Genomic DNA, 17,751 nt, shown 5'->3' on the forward strand with positions numbered 1-17,751 from the left:
TATGTTAATTATAACAGCTTTTATCAAAAGCCAGCACCCCCTCTGAGTAATTGGCATATATATATACAACATGCTATGCAAATTTAATAGTTTATTTAATCATAACAAAGAATTTAGATGAACAATTAAGCTCAACTTCCAGAATTAAACAAGGCATTTAAATCCCAAAAATTATGACGTTGGAAGTATCTTCAATCATGATTTTCATGATTATGCTTAGATTTCAGTTCCTTGTGATTTGTCAATTTGGTTCTTATTTCATGTTGAGAATGTATTTAACATGAATTTTAATTGAAGAGTGAAGAATGGCATTAATGATAGTTTTGTCCGATCATAGTAAGTGAGCATGAGTACAAGTTATATATCATCCCAATGAGTTGATGCAGTGGGGCACTGGGTTTGCACTTACAAAGCCGCCAAGTTTGTGAGTTGTAGAGTGTACTCTGGAATCCATCCCTGCTTGGATTAAGTTTTCTCCTGGTGAAATTCCATACAGCGGAATATACTATGATTCCTCGGAAGAGATATGGGATAGAAGTGTATCTATGGCCTCTCTTTGTAGTACTCATCATGGTTTCAACAGAACTTTTAATGCTGATATGCAATGATGTTGAAAGTTTTGTAGTTTTTTTTTTAAGCCATTGCCACCCTCGCTTTTTTCTTATATTAGGAAGAAATATCCCCACTCCTTTGCCCAAAAGGATAATACTATAATAGATGTATATAATTTATCTCCTTAATTATAACCAAAAATAAAAATAGTCAATACTACAATATTTAACCATGTTTCATAATTGGCCGAATGCAGAATAATGTTGAAGGCAGCAGTGTTAAACTATTAGCAAATGAAATGAAAGAAATATCTATTAATAGTAATAATTCCAGTTATATGTACAAAATACTATGTGATGGTTACTTAAATTTTTCATTTTAATGTCATGCACTAGTGCACTAATGTGTTCAATGGTTTTATTTCTTTTTTTTTTATTTTTTACAGAAAAAATATGTCTTCAAACATCCACAGCCAAAGAGACCAAAATCACTTAGAATATATGAGTCACACATCGAAATGAGCAGCCCCAGTGAGCATGCTTTTCTTACTAATTCCTTGTATACAAAATTGCAATGATTAAGGTTTAATGAATTGGCCTCAACAAAAAAAAATAGAATTAAACAAAATTCTTTCTAAGGCAATGTAAAAAGAACTATATCCTTTCGACAGTCTCCTTTCGACACCCGTCTTAAAACGTAATACTTTCTAGGACGGTTTTACATAGAACCGATATAGAAAGCAGTGTATTCTAAACTCATCCCATTTTAATGTCATGTACTAGTGCACTAATGTGTTCAATGGTTTTATTTCTTTTTTTTTTATTTTTTACAGAAAAAATATGTCTTCAAACATCCACAGCCAAAGAGACCAAAATCACTTAAAATATATGAGTCACACATCGAAATGAGCAGCCCCAGTGAGCATGCTTTTCTTACTAATTCCTTGTATACAAAATTGCAATGATTAAGGTTTAATGAATTGGCCTCAACAAAAAAAAATAGAATTAAACAAAATTCTTTCTAAGGCAATGTAGAAAGAACTATATTCTAAGACGGTCTCCTTTTGACACCCGTCTTAAAACGTAATACTTTCTAAGACGGTTTTACGTAGAACCGATATAGAAAGTAGTGTATTCTAAACTCATCCCCTTAAGATTCTAAGACGGTCTCCCTAAACTATCGTGGTAGGCCCACCTACTTTTTATGACACAGCCTACAATGACGTCTCATAACCAATGTAATATGTCAATTGTAATCGATGTAGAAAATGCTTTCTCTAGTAGTGATTAACTCCTTAAAAAATAAAGATTTATTTAGACAAGCAATATTTTTTTAGCATATATTTTTATTAAAAAAATCAATAAATTTATAATACATTATTATTTATAATTAGATGACGTATAAAAATCACCACATATATTTTATAATAAATTTATTAATTTTTACTATAACAAACTTAAAAATATATATCTCCTAACAAAATACTTAAAAATGATTGTTAACATTAAAATGCTTGTCAATTAATCAGTAAAAAAAATGCTATTTTGTATGAATTTTTCATCTACATATGCATAAAAGAGTGTTTATCTTGTTTTACTTTATGTCATCTGGTTATTGCATGAAGTGAGACAAATTGATCAAACTAGGTTAGTTTTAGAAACTATTTCTCAAAACGGGTCTCTTTTTTCAAAGCGTTCTGTCATCACTACGAACAAAACACCACGTGGCAGCATGGCATGCGTTTCGCCATTGGTGTTGGCGAAACATGCTGCAACTTTTTCCAGTGTGGCATGGGTCTTGTCACTGGTGCTGGCGAAATAAGCTTGATAGGGTTTCGCCAGTGCCACTAGCGAAACAGGTACAGGTACGAAAAATTAATTTTGCTTGTAAATTCAAAACGGGTGTAACTTTTAATACAAATGTTCGTTTGAGGTCCATAATATGTCAAAATGCTCAAAATTGAACGAGGAATCCCCTGACAAAAATATCACACACTAGTTATTTTTGTTCAAGTTTTGTTATTCTCTAATAATGGAAAAATCAGGTGGTTAAATCTTAAATCCTATTTTTCACCTACTTAGAAGTATTTTTTGGAAAAATGAGTTGGAAAAATCGGGTGGTTAAATCTTAAATCCTATTTTTCACCTACTTAGAGGTATTTTTTGGAAAAATGAGTTGATCAAATCCCCTTCGCCTATGGAATTCTCGTTCAATTTTGAGCATTTTGACATATTATGGACCTCAAGCGAACATTTCTATCAAAAGTTACACCCGTTTTAAATTTACAAGCAAAATTAATTTTCCGTACCTGTACCTGTTTCGCTAGTGCCGCTAGTGGCACTAGCGAAACCCTATCAAGCTTATTTCGCCAACATCAGTGACAAGACCCATGCCACACTGAAAAAAAATTGCAGCATGTTTCGCTAACACCAATGGCGAAACGCATATCATGTTGTCACGTGGTGTTTTATTCGTAGTGATAGTAGAACGCTTTGAAAAAATAGACCCCCTCCAACAATAGTTTGTAAAAAGTTGCGTTTAAAGAAATAATTTCTAAAACTAATAAATTTGGTCAATTTGCCCATGAAGTGACACCCCAAAATCACAAAAACTCAATATTAAGCCAAGACCTCATTCATGCACTCTATCTTATCATCTTGACTCACTACCATCAATGGAAGACCAAAACCAGTGTACTACAAGGGACGAACAATTAAAAAACCTTAATCTCCCCAAAGTCCTAATTCACGGTCCCCCAGGTTTTTCCTCTGTTCTCCAACCACCCTTTTCCCAAAAGTTTCATATTTTAAACCACTCTTCTCTTCCCCTGCACAAGTTCGCGGCCACCCACGCCCACCACTGTTCCTCCGTCGCCGCCGTGCTCTGCGACGGCGGCTACCCCGTCACTGCCGACGTCCTCCGCCTCCTCCCTTCGCTCCGCCTTCTCGTCACCGCCAGCGCCGGCACCGATCATGTCGACCTGGAGGAGTGTCGCCGCCTGGGAGTCCGCGTCGCCGGCGCCGGAAACATGTTCTCTGAGGACGTTGCCGACTTAGCGGTGGGTTTGTTGATTGACGTGATGATGAAAATTTCCGCGGCGAATCGGTGTCTGAGAGAACGGATTCTGGTAGTTTCACGGGATTTTCCACTTGCTTCTATTTTTAAGGTTTGCAATTTCGTAATTTTCCACTTGCGAATCGGTGATTAATTTTCAGCTTTTTACGAAATTTATGAAAAATGACAATTATCTTTTCAAAAAGAATCCATCCAATATCATTTATTTGTCTCTTTTATGTGTCATTTTTATTTCTCTTTTTTCCTCACCATTAACAACGCAACATCAACCGAAGCAAAAAGAATATAACAATTAAAAGAAGACTAAATTGTAAACTTAGTTAGCAGGATGGGTTGCTTAAATTTCAGTCTCCTTTATTATAAAAAGAGTTGTTGCTTATGAATAAAAGAAATTGTTACTTAAAAAATAATATTTTAATGAACTAAGTGTAAATAAAAAAAAAAAGTTTAAGAATATGAATTGTTTAAGGGTAGTACTATTGCAGTAAAAAAAAAGTAACACTATTAACTAGTATTAAGACAAAATGTTGGTAAATTGTTTAAAAGTGATGTGGTACAGTGAAACTTACTTTTGACTACTTAAAAATTTAAAGTGAGTTACTCAAATGAGCATCATTGGATAACATCTTATTAGTGATAAACAAAATCAAAAGAAAAAATAATTCATTTCGTCTATAAAATATTTTTTGTCTTATTATATATGATTCTAAAACTTTCAATGTTAATATGTTATTTATTCTATCCAGTAATGATTCATTTGAGAGTGAAAATTACTTTTCGTTTTATTGTTTTCTATAGGTCCAGGAGGAGATCGTTACTCTTGATTTTTTTAAAGGTAGTGGTCTTTGGGATGAATATTTAGATACAACGCAACACCACGAAAATTTGAATATATATCAGATCAACTTTGTCGATGACAAAAATTTGAAATTGACTCTGCACCAAGCAGAATTAACTCGAGGACAAGGACCTTATTCGATTTTGAAATTTTAGTATCTAGTCGAATTTGAGATGCAAAAATACTATTAATATTACGTTCATCTAAGGTAAAATGAGTTCAAATTCTTACAACAAGATTTTAAGTTTAAGTTTATAAATAAAACAAATATAATTAAAAGGTAAGACTTATTAAAGATAACCAACTAAATTCTTTTATGAAAATTAATCATCAATAAAAAATTAATCATCAATAAAATTAATAGATATTTTAAGTCTACCATATGCTAAAAACAAAACAAAAAATGAGAAAAAAGAAAGCATTGGTAATACTCTCCCACACAGTAGATATAGTTTTATAAAAACACCAGCAATCATGAATTCATGATCAAAAAATAACATGTGAATATGAAATTTCATTGAATGCTAGTTGTGGAAATCAGTTTTGTACAACAAAAGTGGAAGGGCGCGCTTGGTTTGGAGAACTTAATGTCCGCTCAAAAGTAAAACTAATAAAGTTTCTTGTTTAATTTAGTTAAATTTGATTATAAATCGAGTTTTACTTCAATGTAAGTTTGAAGCTCGATTCGAAATAAAACGAAAATGAGAATTACTTACAAACTCAATTTGCAAAATGAAATTAATTTAAATTAAATTTGTAAACTTCAATTTCAGTCTATTTTTGACACTTGTATATAAAAAAGATAAGAAGAAAAAGTAAGTGAAAAATAAAGACTATCACATGCAATGTTAATTTTTTTTTTATGTTTAAATGCATGCTTATGCTTTATTTTGAATCATTAATTGTAAGCATAAAATTGATGTCTGTTTCAGTTGACAGGAAAGAAAGTTGGAATTGTTGGTCTGGGAAAAATTGGCTTAGAAGTGGCACATAGGCTTGAGGCTTTTGGTTGCATGATATCATACAACTCTAGGAGCAAAAAAACCTTTGTTTCCTACCCTTTCTATTCTAGTGTTGTTGAGCTTGCCACTAACAACAATGTACTTGTTCTTTGTTGTGCTCTTAATGACCAAACGAGGCACATGATCAACAGAGAAGTCATGTTGGCACTGGGAAAAGGAGGAATTATCGTGAATGTGGCAAGAGGGGCTTTGATATATGAAAAGGAATTGTTGAGGTGTTTGATGGAAAGGGAAATTGGAGGTGCTGGTTTGGATGTGTTTGAGAATGAACCTCTTGTGTGTGAAGAGTTCTTTTCGTTGGATAATGTAGTTCTATCTCCACATGCAGGTTTTTCCACGTTAGAGTCTCATGATGGTATTTGTCAACTTGTGGGACGCAATTTAGAAGCTTTTTTCTCTAACAAGCCTCTAATTACTCCAATCATATAGTTGATTTAGTGCATGCTTGGACACTCCAACTCATTGATAGGAATCACGTTTCGGACGTGGAACTTATAATTATTAGCTTGTCAAAATCACATTCAAGATATGAAAAATCACATATAAAATGTGGAACAAAACACAGTATTGATTGTTTCTCACATTTTTGTCTACCCCCTCGATGAATCCTTCTTGGATAAATTGTTTTACTTGGTTGGTTTGAGAAAACATATATTGGGTAAATGTATATACTTAGTGAAATTTGTGATGTTTCTTGCTGTCACATTTTCTATTCGAATTTCAACCATATATTCTCTACTTAGGCAAATTGTTAATTATTAATAATGCACATTCAGAATCTAAAATTCTGCATACATGCGGGCATATGTGAATAAGGTTTGGGATTTTTTTCGTTATTTTGCTTGTATTGTGCAAATTAACATTACTACATGAAAACCCAAAACCAGTGTACTACTAGGAAAGTAAGAATGTGTCACATGAGAGAGAGAGAGGTAGAGAGAGTGAGAGGTTATGTGATTGGGGTTCAATACCAGGGTAGTGAACGTCAGAAACCCCATGGGAAGCAAAATAGTAACATCACAACATACTTCTCCTGATTTCTAGATGATTTTGAAAAGTTTGATCTATGGAAGGTATTCCAAAGGTGGGGGAGAGTTTGGGACATCTTTATAGCTTATAGAAGAGACAAAGGGGGTCATAGATATGGGTTTGTCTGCTTCTTGGAGGTCTCCAATGTGCTTTGGCTTGAAAAACAACTTGATACTATTTGGATTAGGAAGGTGAAGATGCATGTTAACCTTCCTAAATACAGAAAAGGAAAAGGAATTATGAAGGAGTAGTAGTATGAACAAAACAAATAGCAAAAGGACTCCAACTATGGACCAGCAGGGGAGGAATCTACCTCCTACCACCAACCTGCTTTCAACAATAGGAAATCAACGTTTCCCCAGAGAAGCAAATATACATTCACACAACATATAGTAAGGGTTCCATGTCTTGTGAAAACATAACTCAAGGCAAAATGCAACATGTACAACCTAAGAAGATCTGGTTACCAAAACTAGTGGAGCATGAAGATTCTCAAGCTAAGTATAAACAGGCAGCGAGGTGGAATGGATGCACTATAAATGTACAAGAAAACAATCACTAGTTAGAGGATTGTATGGTGGGTAGATTGAGAGAAATAGCAGATTTTGATATAGCCTTTATAGGTGGCTCTGAAGGCATCGAAATGTCCTACCTTGGTGATGACTTGATACTAATCAAAGGTTTGAATGTAAAAGAAGTTGAAGATATGTTGCAACAGGCAGATGATAGCTTCCTTCAGTAGAGAAATGGAGCCCAACCATTCTCACATCACACAGACTATCTTGGGTGAGGTGCTTCGGTGTCCCATTGAATGTGTGGAACAAATAATATGAGGAAGAAACAAATAATATGAGGAGGATTGATTATGCGCAACTCCTCATTAAGGATTAACGGGAACATTCAGCAAGTGGACCTGATTCTTATTATTGATGCACGTGAGATAGGGGACGTGTCTCCTGTTAGGCCCTTACCAATCCTAATTCTCCTGTTGGTGCAACCTCAAACGAGTATATTGGTTTGGAAGATTTGGGATTCTCTTTCGAAAGGGGCACAGAGAAATCCTTTTAAAACCAAATCACAAGTGCTATCTTCCTCTTCCTCTAGTGAATTAAAACAAAGGACTAACAATGGAGGGGGGAACAGATTTACTGCAATTAAAAGGTTGACTAGAGTGATTACTGGAAATGATGGCCATGTAGAAGATGAAGACATCAAAAGAAGAAACAAGATGTTCTTGATGGAGGTCACTTATGATGTGGACCACAGAGAAATTATCAAGCTGCTAGCTACCTTAGAACTCAAAGATGAAGAATATATTCAAAAGGTGAAGATTAGCAAAACTGGAGGTGCTGCCTCTGGTTCTTGATGAAGATACTTTCTTTTAATGTGAGAGGCCTAGGTGACAAGGCCAAATGGAGGGTAATTAGTAGTTTAGTAATCAATAAGGAGGTGGACTTTTTGGCTATTCAGGAAAGGATGTGAACGGTATGCTTTGCTCAACACTTTTTGGGAGTGGAAATTTAGGTTGGGTACATAAGCCAGCAGTTAATTGAGTAGGGGGTATCCTATGTATTTGGAATAAAGACTCACTTGACATCTCATCTTGGGTTTTTCGCAATAGTTTTGTGTAGGTAGAGGGCAGGTGGTTACAAGGGCGACACTCTATCACCTTGATAACGATCTATGCACATGTAAACTGTCCTTAAGGAAAGTTGCATGGAACAATATCATCCAGAGAAGAAGAGCTTCTAGTTCTAAACTCTAGTGTATTTTGGGGGAATTTAACAACATAAGAAGGGAATCTGAGAGGCAAGAGAATAATATGGTGTCAACTTCTTCTTCCTCCGCAGAATGTAGAGCATTTAATCACTTTATTTCGGAAGCAGAACTTGAAGATGTACCATCAGTTGGGAGAATGTTCACTTGGTACAAGCCTAATGGGATGATTAAGAGCAGAATCAACAGGTTCCTTGTAAGCAGAAGTTGGTTTGATATCTGGCCGGTAGCGACACAGTGCATTATGGACAGAAACATACCAAAACATTGCCTGATTCTACTGACAGATATGATCACTAATTGGGGGCCCAAACCGTTCAGAGTCCCGAACTATTGGTTTCTTGATAAATCTTTTCAGAGGAGTTGTTGGGAAATTATGGCAGGAACAATAGACAATAGGATGGGGTGCATTTGTACTGAAGGAGAAATTAAAAGGGACCAAAGAGGGTTTGAAAGAGTGGAGCAGGGTACACTTTGGAGATATTCAGAGGAGAATCAAAGATACAGTGGTTGAACTAAATGCCTTGGATATTAAGGAGGAAGCTCTACCTTTGACCGATGGTGAGAAACAAAGAATAATAGAATTGCAAGACATCTTTTGGTTGGTATCCAGACAAAATGAATCCTTATTGATGCAGAAGTCTAGATCCAAATGGTTATTGGAGGGAGATACTAACTCTAAATATTTCCACTCATTAATCAACTGGGAAGAGGAGGAAGAACTCTTTAAGAGGTCTTTATGTGGATGGCATATGGATTGACTCCCCACTACAAGTCAAGGCAGAAGTCAGATCATTCTTTCAGGAAAGATTCCAGGAGCCACACTACCAAAGGCCACTTCTTAAAAAAGACATGCTACATTCATATTTTTCTAAGTCTTGTTTCACGATTATTTGAGTTGTCTTTACTTAGACTATGCCCTTTGAAGGTATAAATATGAAGCAGCAGTATTCTATCTGGTCTTTGATATCTTCGTTGTATGCCCACTAACTTTGGTATATTTAAAATTTTCAGGTGATATTTGATGTTATATTTCTATAATTTGTAACTACTTAACATTTTCAATCAGTGCTATCAATATCAAGGGGTTCTTAAGCCAACAACTTGTTTTTGGAGCCTAACATTTGCACCTATAAGAGGAAAATAGGGCAATAAGTTAACATTTTAAAAAATTTCTGGTGATATTTTAATTAACCTCTTGTAGACACCAAAACCACACTCCAATTCCAGAATGCATGCCATACAAATTAAACCCGTACCAGAAGACCATGAAATTGATAGAATAATTTCATTGTGACTATATAATTAATTACTCACCAGCCATTTAATACCTTGGAGCTCGTTCAACGTAACAGAAAATTCTTGCCTTTCAAATAAAAGATCAAAGAAGCCAAAAAGTTCTTTACATTGAGATGGCATATTTAAAACCCTAACTAATAAATACACTTATAAACATGATACTAGTTAATATACGAGATGTGAGGCAAAAGAAGCCTTACCAGCTGAGTGTCCATTACCTCACCTATAAAATCTATATTCAAAACAAAATAGTCAATTTAACTGGGAACATAGGGCTCAAAAAGTTTAATACATGGATTTGGATCATTCTGCATAATTTCAGCAGCACGCTCAAACTCTTCCCTGAGAACTTTGATGCTATGTTTATCTACCACTCGACCTAGATCATGAGATATTTCAAAAGGATCCTCTATACATATCAAATGGCGATCATTACCAATCCTTCTCGTCCAGTCCTTCTCTCGCTTGCTACGCCAAAAAAGAGCATCATATATTCAATTAAATGAAAAAACAACTTGTCTGAACCCCTACACTTGTCTAGATTATAAAGTCAGCATGAAAATTTTAAATCAACAAAGCATACCCCATCCCTGAGTTTGTTAACAATGTTAGATGTTAGTATCCCCCCCCCCCCCCCCCCCAAAAAAAAAAAAAAAGAAAAGAAAAGGCAAACAGTTACTAATGGAACATAAAAGGAAACTAGAAAATATTCACAGATACCGAGTTCTCTTACCTGATTATGCTTCCAGTGCGTACAGATATAACAGTATTTGCATAATCATGACAATATGCCCAATAATGGAAAAATCCCCGCACAAGTTGAGCAATTGATTCCTTGTTATGACGACCAAAATCACTAAGTTTTTCAACTTGATCAAAGTAAGCACAATGAATATCGTCCACAGTTACAGAATATGTTGTCTCCATCTCCTACATAGAAAGTAGTATTCAATCATTAAATACATTTACAAAATTAGCTATATGATGTACAAACTTTATTCAAGTGATATTTGATGGAATTCTTAATGAGGAAGAATTAATTATCTTTGATTTGAATACTGCAAAAATGTTATTCCGATGGTATAATACTATTAGCCATGCCATTGGTAAAGCAGTTTCCTCAGAAAAAAAGTGTTTTTCCAATAACAACTATCAAGCTTTGCTACAGCACAAACTTCTTAAGTGCTTTTGCATCGAATTGCATGGAAAATGAAAAGAAACCAAGAATCTTGGTTAAATTAATTTTCTCATTCTATGGAAAATGGACACACTAACCATTATGTTCAGATAAAAATAAAGGATACTTCTGAAACATGAATAGCATAAACAATGACTTTCTAAAATGGCTACATACAGATATATCTCAATATTCGAATACAAGAGTGAAAACTGAAGTACACACCTGCAAGCATGGAAGGATAGCAGGTCTTCTCATTTGTAAAAAATGAATGCACATCAAAACATACCTGAAATTAAAATCATATTTTATTTTTTACGAATAATATCCAGTCACCACATTTATCTGAACTTCAATTGTTCAATCAAGTCTATTTTGATTTTTGTGAATATTAACATTACTTGCCTAAATTAGATAAAGGCAAAGCAAAATCTTTTTAAACAAGAAAAGTATCAGAAGTTAACTTACGCATAGCTAGACAAGGTCCCATGGTAAGTTTCATTGACTCTTCTTGACTTAGCCCAATGTTTAATAATGAAAGCCAGCTGACGCAACCTTGGATCTATGTGTGCATAATCCCGAAGAAGCTTGGTATTCACAACAGCTAGGAGATTGTTAATGCATATGTCACAAGATATTCCTGTCACTGGATCCATGAGCTTTACTATGGGAACACGTGCACGCGTCAATGCCTATAAACAAACTCAAATTAAGGACTCCCAAGAACATTTCAATTTAATTACTTCAAATGAATGTTTCCAAAAGCAGTAAGCCAGCAGCAATTAGCTTCTTCTAGGAAAACTTCAGTCAGTCAATTACCAATCATTTGTGTAATATTCCCAATTTATTAATCCACTTTTCTTTTGGTTATTACTTCTCCGTTTTTTCTAGATTTCAAAAGATTGGCCATGATGTTTAACTCATCATACAACTCTTTTAACCATGTCATAATTCTCCTAATATATCCAAATCTTATTTTTTTTCTCACGAAGTTCTATTTCATATCAAAAATTAATTAATTTAAGAACTTTTTCTTTTCTCACTCCTTTTATCCTATCTTTTATCATTTTCTTCTTTCGTATCCGAGTTTTTTATCATCCCTCAACACATCCTTGGCATACCAACACATTGGTAAAACCTACAGTACACAGCATTCAAGAAACTTCCTATGGAAAGTGCCTTCTTGTTACGCGTGTACACAAGCACTTATTTAACAACTATAAAATATGACTAAAATCAGTAAAACAATAAACATTCCTCCAAATCAGAAACGAACAAGAAATTAAATAACACTAGAACATCAAGCATGCAATCTTCAACCAAATTTATAAAGATGAAGATTCACCATAATAGACACCATCTAGTTTTTGAAACCTTTTTTCTTCCTTTTAAGTTTCTATGGGGTACACCTATCAAACCAAACAAAGGATTAGAGATGCTAAGGAAGAAAAGACGGTGAAGAGACTCCAATAGAGGCAAAGAATTATGATGACTAACCCTGGATTGAACATTAGTCCCATAGTTAGCCCAAAGACCAAAGCTTGTGGGGATACCTCCAAGTTCCACCGGGGAGCCAAAGACACCCTAATTACGGTGGTTACCGAAAAAAAATAGGGAAAGAATAACAGAGAGAACATGTTGGTCTAGACAATAGCAATGATCAGTGAGGCCAATAGCTTCTGTACAAGTCTATAGATGGGCACTTTATAAGCAATCCATAAGTTAGAAAGTAATCAAAGCATCAAAGACTGCAAAAAAACACCATATTATGTCCAACATCCATGCCAAGAAAATATAGTAAAAATAATGTCAGAAGATTCCCTTCAATAAACCTCTTTATTAGCTTTTCAATGAGAAATACATAATCAAGTAACCTTAGGTTTTTAATGCTTGGATAATGACTACATTAGAGTCAGGGGTTTCTTTATTGGATATGCAAGGAGGCTAGCAGGCTCTCCTTACTGTATGGATTCATTGTTGTTTGTCCCCATGTTTATATTCTCTCATTACCATTACAAAAATATTAAGCCTCATATACTCTCATTGCCTGTGGGGATGTATTTAGTGAACAATAACTAACAAAAACCCTAGCAATGTCTACCAAATAGAGACTATTTTTCCATCATCTACGACAGAATTCAAGGTCAATCTCCCTGTAGCAAATATTCTAAATTTTTCTTCATATTAGACAAAAGTCATTACATCTCCTTTATGAAATTTTCTTAGTATGATTATAAGCAGCTCCTGCTTTCCTAAACAGTTAATGAACATGTTTTCATATAAGTAAATATATGTCAATGAATACAAACTACCAAGATAAACAATAGCAATAAAGAAAGCATAGCAATCTTCTCACCTGCACATTCTGCAGATTATCTGATTGCAAAATATCCGCCAATTTCATTATAATCTTAGATTTTTCCATGTCTGCTTCCTCAATAGCAAGGCAAACATCAATGTCACTTTTAGAAACACCAAACGAATTAGCACATGATCCATAGAGATAAAGCTTAGCTGTTGGCCATTCTTTGCTAACTAACTTCTCCAATAACGCCACTAATTTCTTTTGCTTCAGTTTTTCTTCTTCAGGAGGTATTAGAGACCCATATATTGCAAGGAAAGGAACATTAAAAACATCAATGTCCCTTCGACACATCATCTGCCTTCTGTACATTCTTCCCCGCTGGCTCATGATCTGCTGCCCTCTTGAATCCGACAATCTAACATCCTGATAATAAATGCTGCAAGTGTAAGTAACCCTCATAATTTAAGAATCCTTTACTTTTCACACTATGAGAAAACAAATAAAAACCACATGAACCTCATAATTTGATAACAGGTAGATAACTGTAAAACTCAATAATCTATCTAGGTTTTTTAACAAACGGTCCCTCAGCGTTCAAGCAAATTTAAATTAATAAAAAAAAAAAAAAACTCCATTGTATTATCAACAAATAATAGTTCTCAAAGTACTTGATGGAATTTAGTTGAAAAATTAGCTTTTAAGAATGATTTAACAATCCATAGCTACAAGCAACATCAATAAATATAACTATTGACCTTCTCTCGACGGCGTTGCCTCAAGTTAGTCCTGTCATCAGACTCATCCTTTACCAACAAGGAATCAGCCAACTGCTCCCCAAGGACATCAACATCAGCACCCCCTCCACCAGACTCAGGAACACCCTCCATCCTCAACCTCCCAATTTCCTTATGTTTACCATCCCTACCACCAACTTCACCAATGCCAGCATCATTTCCCGAACCCGAATGGAGGTGACTCCCGGCCGGCGGCCCGGGGCGATCAAGCTGATCAACAAGCCCCATTTTATGGCCCACATTGCCTCTAACATTGCTCCTCTCACCAGACACCATTCTCCCACCTTCCCTCCTATCATACAAATTCTCATTCCTACCCTCCAAACCCTTCCCTCTAGTCCTGTTCCCAAACCCTGGTGGAACCCTACTTGTCTCAGGGGGTAACGAACCACCAGCCCTATAACCCCCAAGTCCTCTTCTTTCTCTCTCCACAGCATCATGGTTACCTTGAACAACCACATTCCCACTCGAATTTGAAGTGGGGTGATCCACTCTGTTGAACTTCAAATTGAGCAACGAGTCACCACCATTGGAGGAAACTTCGGCGGCGGAATACGCAACCGTGGGTAAAGACCCGAACTGCAGCTTCAGTTCATGCTGCTGCTGCTGCTGTTGATGATGATGATGAACGAAACCATCGACCTTGTTGTTATTATTATTGTTGTTGTGGCTTTCTTCAATTGGAAAACCTAGATTTCGCAGATCATGGGCGAGGTTAATGTTAGCGTTGACGCCGTTAGCGACGGAGTTAGGGGTGATGGGGAAGTGGGTCCGAGGAGGGGGAAACGCATTATGGGGCAACCCGAAGAAGTTCGGAGGGTAAAGCGGAGATGAAGAGAGAGAGTGGGACCAGGGTGGTGGGAGATGGTGAGGGTGAGGTTGGTGGTGGTGGTGGTGGGGATGATCGGCGGAGAGGATTTGCCACAGCGGCGGCGCAACGGGGATCGTAGGACCGATGGCGGCGACGGCGGGATCTATCGCCGGAGACTGAGGCGGCGGGTGGGGGTGGGGCTGGTGGGGGCGCTGTTGGATGAGAGAGAGGAGGAACTCGCCGCCGTTGGACGGCGGCAAGTCACCTCCACCGCCGTTCATTGAGGCGGGTCGCGACGGGGAGAGGGTGACGTGGCAGTTTGGGTTGCAGGTTGGAAGGAAAGAGAGTCTTGTAGAGAGAAACTTAAGAGGGGAAGTTTGTGAATGGGAGTGTGTGACTGACTTTATATAAAAATATAAAAAGTTTTGTGGAAATTTTGGTTTTAATGGGAAAAAAAATCATCTTAGTTGCTAATCCTTATCTTATCTTATTGATATTTGGTAAAGGATACTCTTAACTTCTTAAGAGAGTTTTAAAGTAGCTAATGCTTAATGAATATCCAAAGTATACTACTAATTATTTATAAGATTTTAATTTTCATGAAATTATACTTTATAGTATAAAAAATTATCATACTCGAGTAACACGTTACCTAAAAAAAATATTGAAATAACTTCGTTAACAACACATAAGGAGTGTTTGTAAAACATGACTTAAGTTCATTTTTCATATAATATAACCTTAAGGAGGAACCAAGATCGAGGAGGACTTAAAACTGTTATAGAAAATATTTTTGAACTATCATTTGTTTAACAAGTATTCTTAGAAGATTGATTAAAAATCTAAAAGAATATAATATTTATTATAAAAACAATAGAAAAGTATAAAAAAAAAAGTTATAAATCACATAACTTTATGTATTCTAATAGAAAGATTTTTCTTTTTAACTTTTAATATCTTAAGGACACTGATTAATATTTGTGTTAAATTATTATGATAGTTAATAAATACAAGTGAAAATTAATAAGATAACAATCTTTATATTTTTAATTGAGTTTAATAGTTATACATTCAGTTTACAATTTAATACTAATTAGTCAAGTTTGGTGATATTATAATTTAACAAAAAAAAATATATTATGAATGTATTTTTTAAGATAATTCTCATTAAAGGTAATAAATTTATCACATATTTATATTATGGATAAAGAAAATATCTCATTTAAAAATTGTTTTTATCTCCACTTTTATATAGACATCTTTGTTCCTTTAAATCAACTTGTTAAGACATAATGTTATTATTTCTTTTTCTTCATTCGTCTTTCACTTTTGTTATTTGTATTTTTTTCTTTTTTATTACATTTTCATTTTTTTTCCGTTTTCTGAAAATTCATTTTGTTTAGATTCAAAAGAATAAATATTATGTGTTAATTATAACAATGCATTCAAGATCCATTTTTTTTACTATTGTTTAGGTGTTGTCCAAGTGTCACATTGATAAATGCTAGAAAACAATTTAACACATTTGATACAATTCAAACTTTCATGATCACCAATGATAGCATACTCTATGCTTCAAGCAAGAAAGAAGTAGCAAAGAATTATCTTGTTATATCTTTAATCTTTTCTATCATCTATTGTCATATTTCTTTTATTTTTTTTTATCTGATCAAGTGTTTGGTTTCTCTTTCTCATATTAATCAATATTGTTTTAAAATATATTACTAACTCATAATAATCAGAAATGTTTTTTCAATTTGAAAATCTTAGTTTCCTTTATTTTTTTTTATTTTAATTTTAATTTCAACTTGAAATCCTTATGGTGTGTTTGATTTGTATTTTCATTTTCTATTTTCATTTACTGAAAACTATTTTCATTTTCAAAAGATTAAGATTCTGAAAACATGTTTGGTTTGACTTCTTATTTTTTGTTTTCATGAAATAAAAACACTGAAAATTTATGATATATTGATTTCTTGTTTTTTTGTATTTTTATATTTGTTTAAAATTACATTCATTGTCATCGCGTTTCCATTTTACCCTAAATGAGATTCATGTATTCGACTGAAAATGAGATTGTTATTTCTTGTTTTCATTTTCACTGAAAATATTTTTAAAAATCCACCAAATACATTTTCATGAAAACAAAAAATAACTAAACCAAACACCCCCTTAGTTTACTCTCATTTAAATTTGAAATCAACTTTTATTATAAAAAAAAATTCTAATTTCTTTTTATTCTTCATTTATTTTTGTTATCGTTTTCTTCATCATCTATTGTAATATTTTATCTTTTTCTTCATCTATTTTATTTTATCTTGTCAACTTTATGATCTCTTTTTATATTAATAAATGTTTTTTAATATATTGCTAAATCATAACAATCAAATTTTTTTTCAATTTGGAATCTTTTTCTTTAATTTTTTCATTGTTAATTTCTAATTTGAAATCAAATTTTTTAATCCATAAAGAATTATGATTTATTTTCAATTTCTTTGTTAAATAACGAGTAGTAATGCATGTGACAAAATTCAGTAAATGATTTTGTAGGATTGTTCATGTGTAGTTGTTGAGTTTGTAGTGTTATTTGTTATTATTTTTGCTCTTTCCAAAAAGATTCTCAATTTAAATAAGATGTTTTTATAGAATATATACTTTCAAGTGAAAGAATATATATTTTTTAAAATTGAAAACCTTTTTTTTATATAAAAAAAAACTTATGTGTTACTCTAGAAATAGTTGTTTCCAATTCAATTTCCTGAAAGTTTTTCAATTTCTTCAACATTTTTTTCTAATTATTTGTTTCTCTTGAGTCTCTTTAGAAAAATAATAAAGATAACTAATTTTAAATTGACTTTTTTCTACGTACTGTTTTCAGAATTGTAAGTGGTCAAAAAATAAATCAAAAAAATAATAATTAAAAGAAACAAAATGAATTAAATCAAATAATAAAATTAACACATACATCAATACATAATAATATGTTAATTTCAGCACATGAAAACACCGTAACAACACACAAAAATGCAGACGCATAGACTCTATGATCTATGAGGCCATGTTTCCGCTAGTA

The 17,751-nt window shown here is 33.9% G+C and overlaps 2 protein-coding genes across 3 annotated transcripts; one reads left to right on the plus strand and one right to left on the minus strand.

The window, feature by feature from the left end:
* Positions 1-2,773: 2,773 nt before the first annotated feature.
* LOC100777313 (glyoxylate/hydroxypyruvate reductase HPR3) lies at positions 2,774-9,545 on the plus strand. Of its 2 annotated transcripts, none has more exons than XM_006583309.4 (2): positions 2,774-3,679; positions 5,398-9,545. In XM_006583309.4, exons 1-2 carry the CDS (start codon positions 3,227-3,229, stop codon positions 5,914-5,916), a joined length of 972 nt encoding a protein of 323 aa, XP_006583372.1. In that variant the 5' UTR covers positions 2,774-3,226; the 3' UTR covers positions 5,917-9,545. The 2 variants fall into 2 exon arrangements, with proteins under 2 accessions (XP_006583372.1, XP_003528899.1); XM_003528851.5 differs by having other exon boundaries at positions 2,916-3,718; positions 5,398-9,544.
* Positions 9,546-9,641: 96 nt separating this feature from the next.
* LOC100812787 (UTP:RNA uridylyltransferase 1) lies at positions 9,642-15,063 on the minus strand. Its single transcript, XM_003529934.5, has 6 exons — positions 13,829-15,063; positions 13,125-13,496; positions 11,237-11,460; positions 10,994-11,057; positions 10,325-10,521; positions 9,642-10,059 (listed from the first exon to the last, which is right to left on the minus strand). The coding sequence occupies exons 1-6, from the start codon at positions 14,957-14,959 to the stop codon at positions 9,849-9,851; spliced, it is 2,199 nt and encodes a 732-aa protein (XP_003529982.1). The 5' UTR covers positions 14,960-15,063; the 3' UTR covers positions 9,642-9,848.
* Positions 15,064-17,751: the final 2,688 nt, after the last annotated feature.

Source organism: Glycine max, chromosome 7 (assembly GCF_000004515.6).
Source record: "Glycine max cultivar Williams 82 chromosome 7, Glycine_max_v4.0, whole genome shotgun sequence".
NCBI lineage: Eukaryota > Viridiplantae > Streptophyta > Magnoliopsida > Fabales > Fabaceae > Glycine > Glycine max.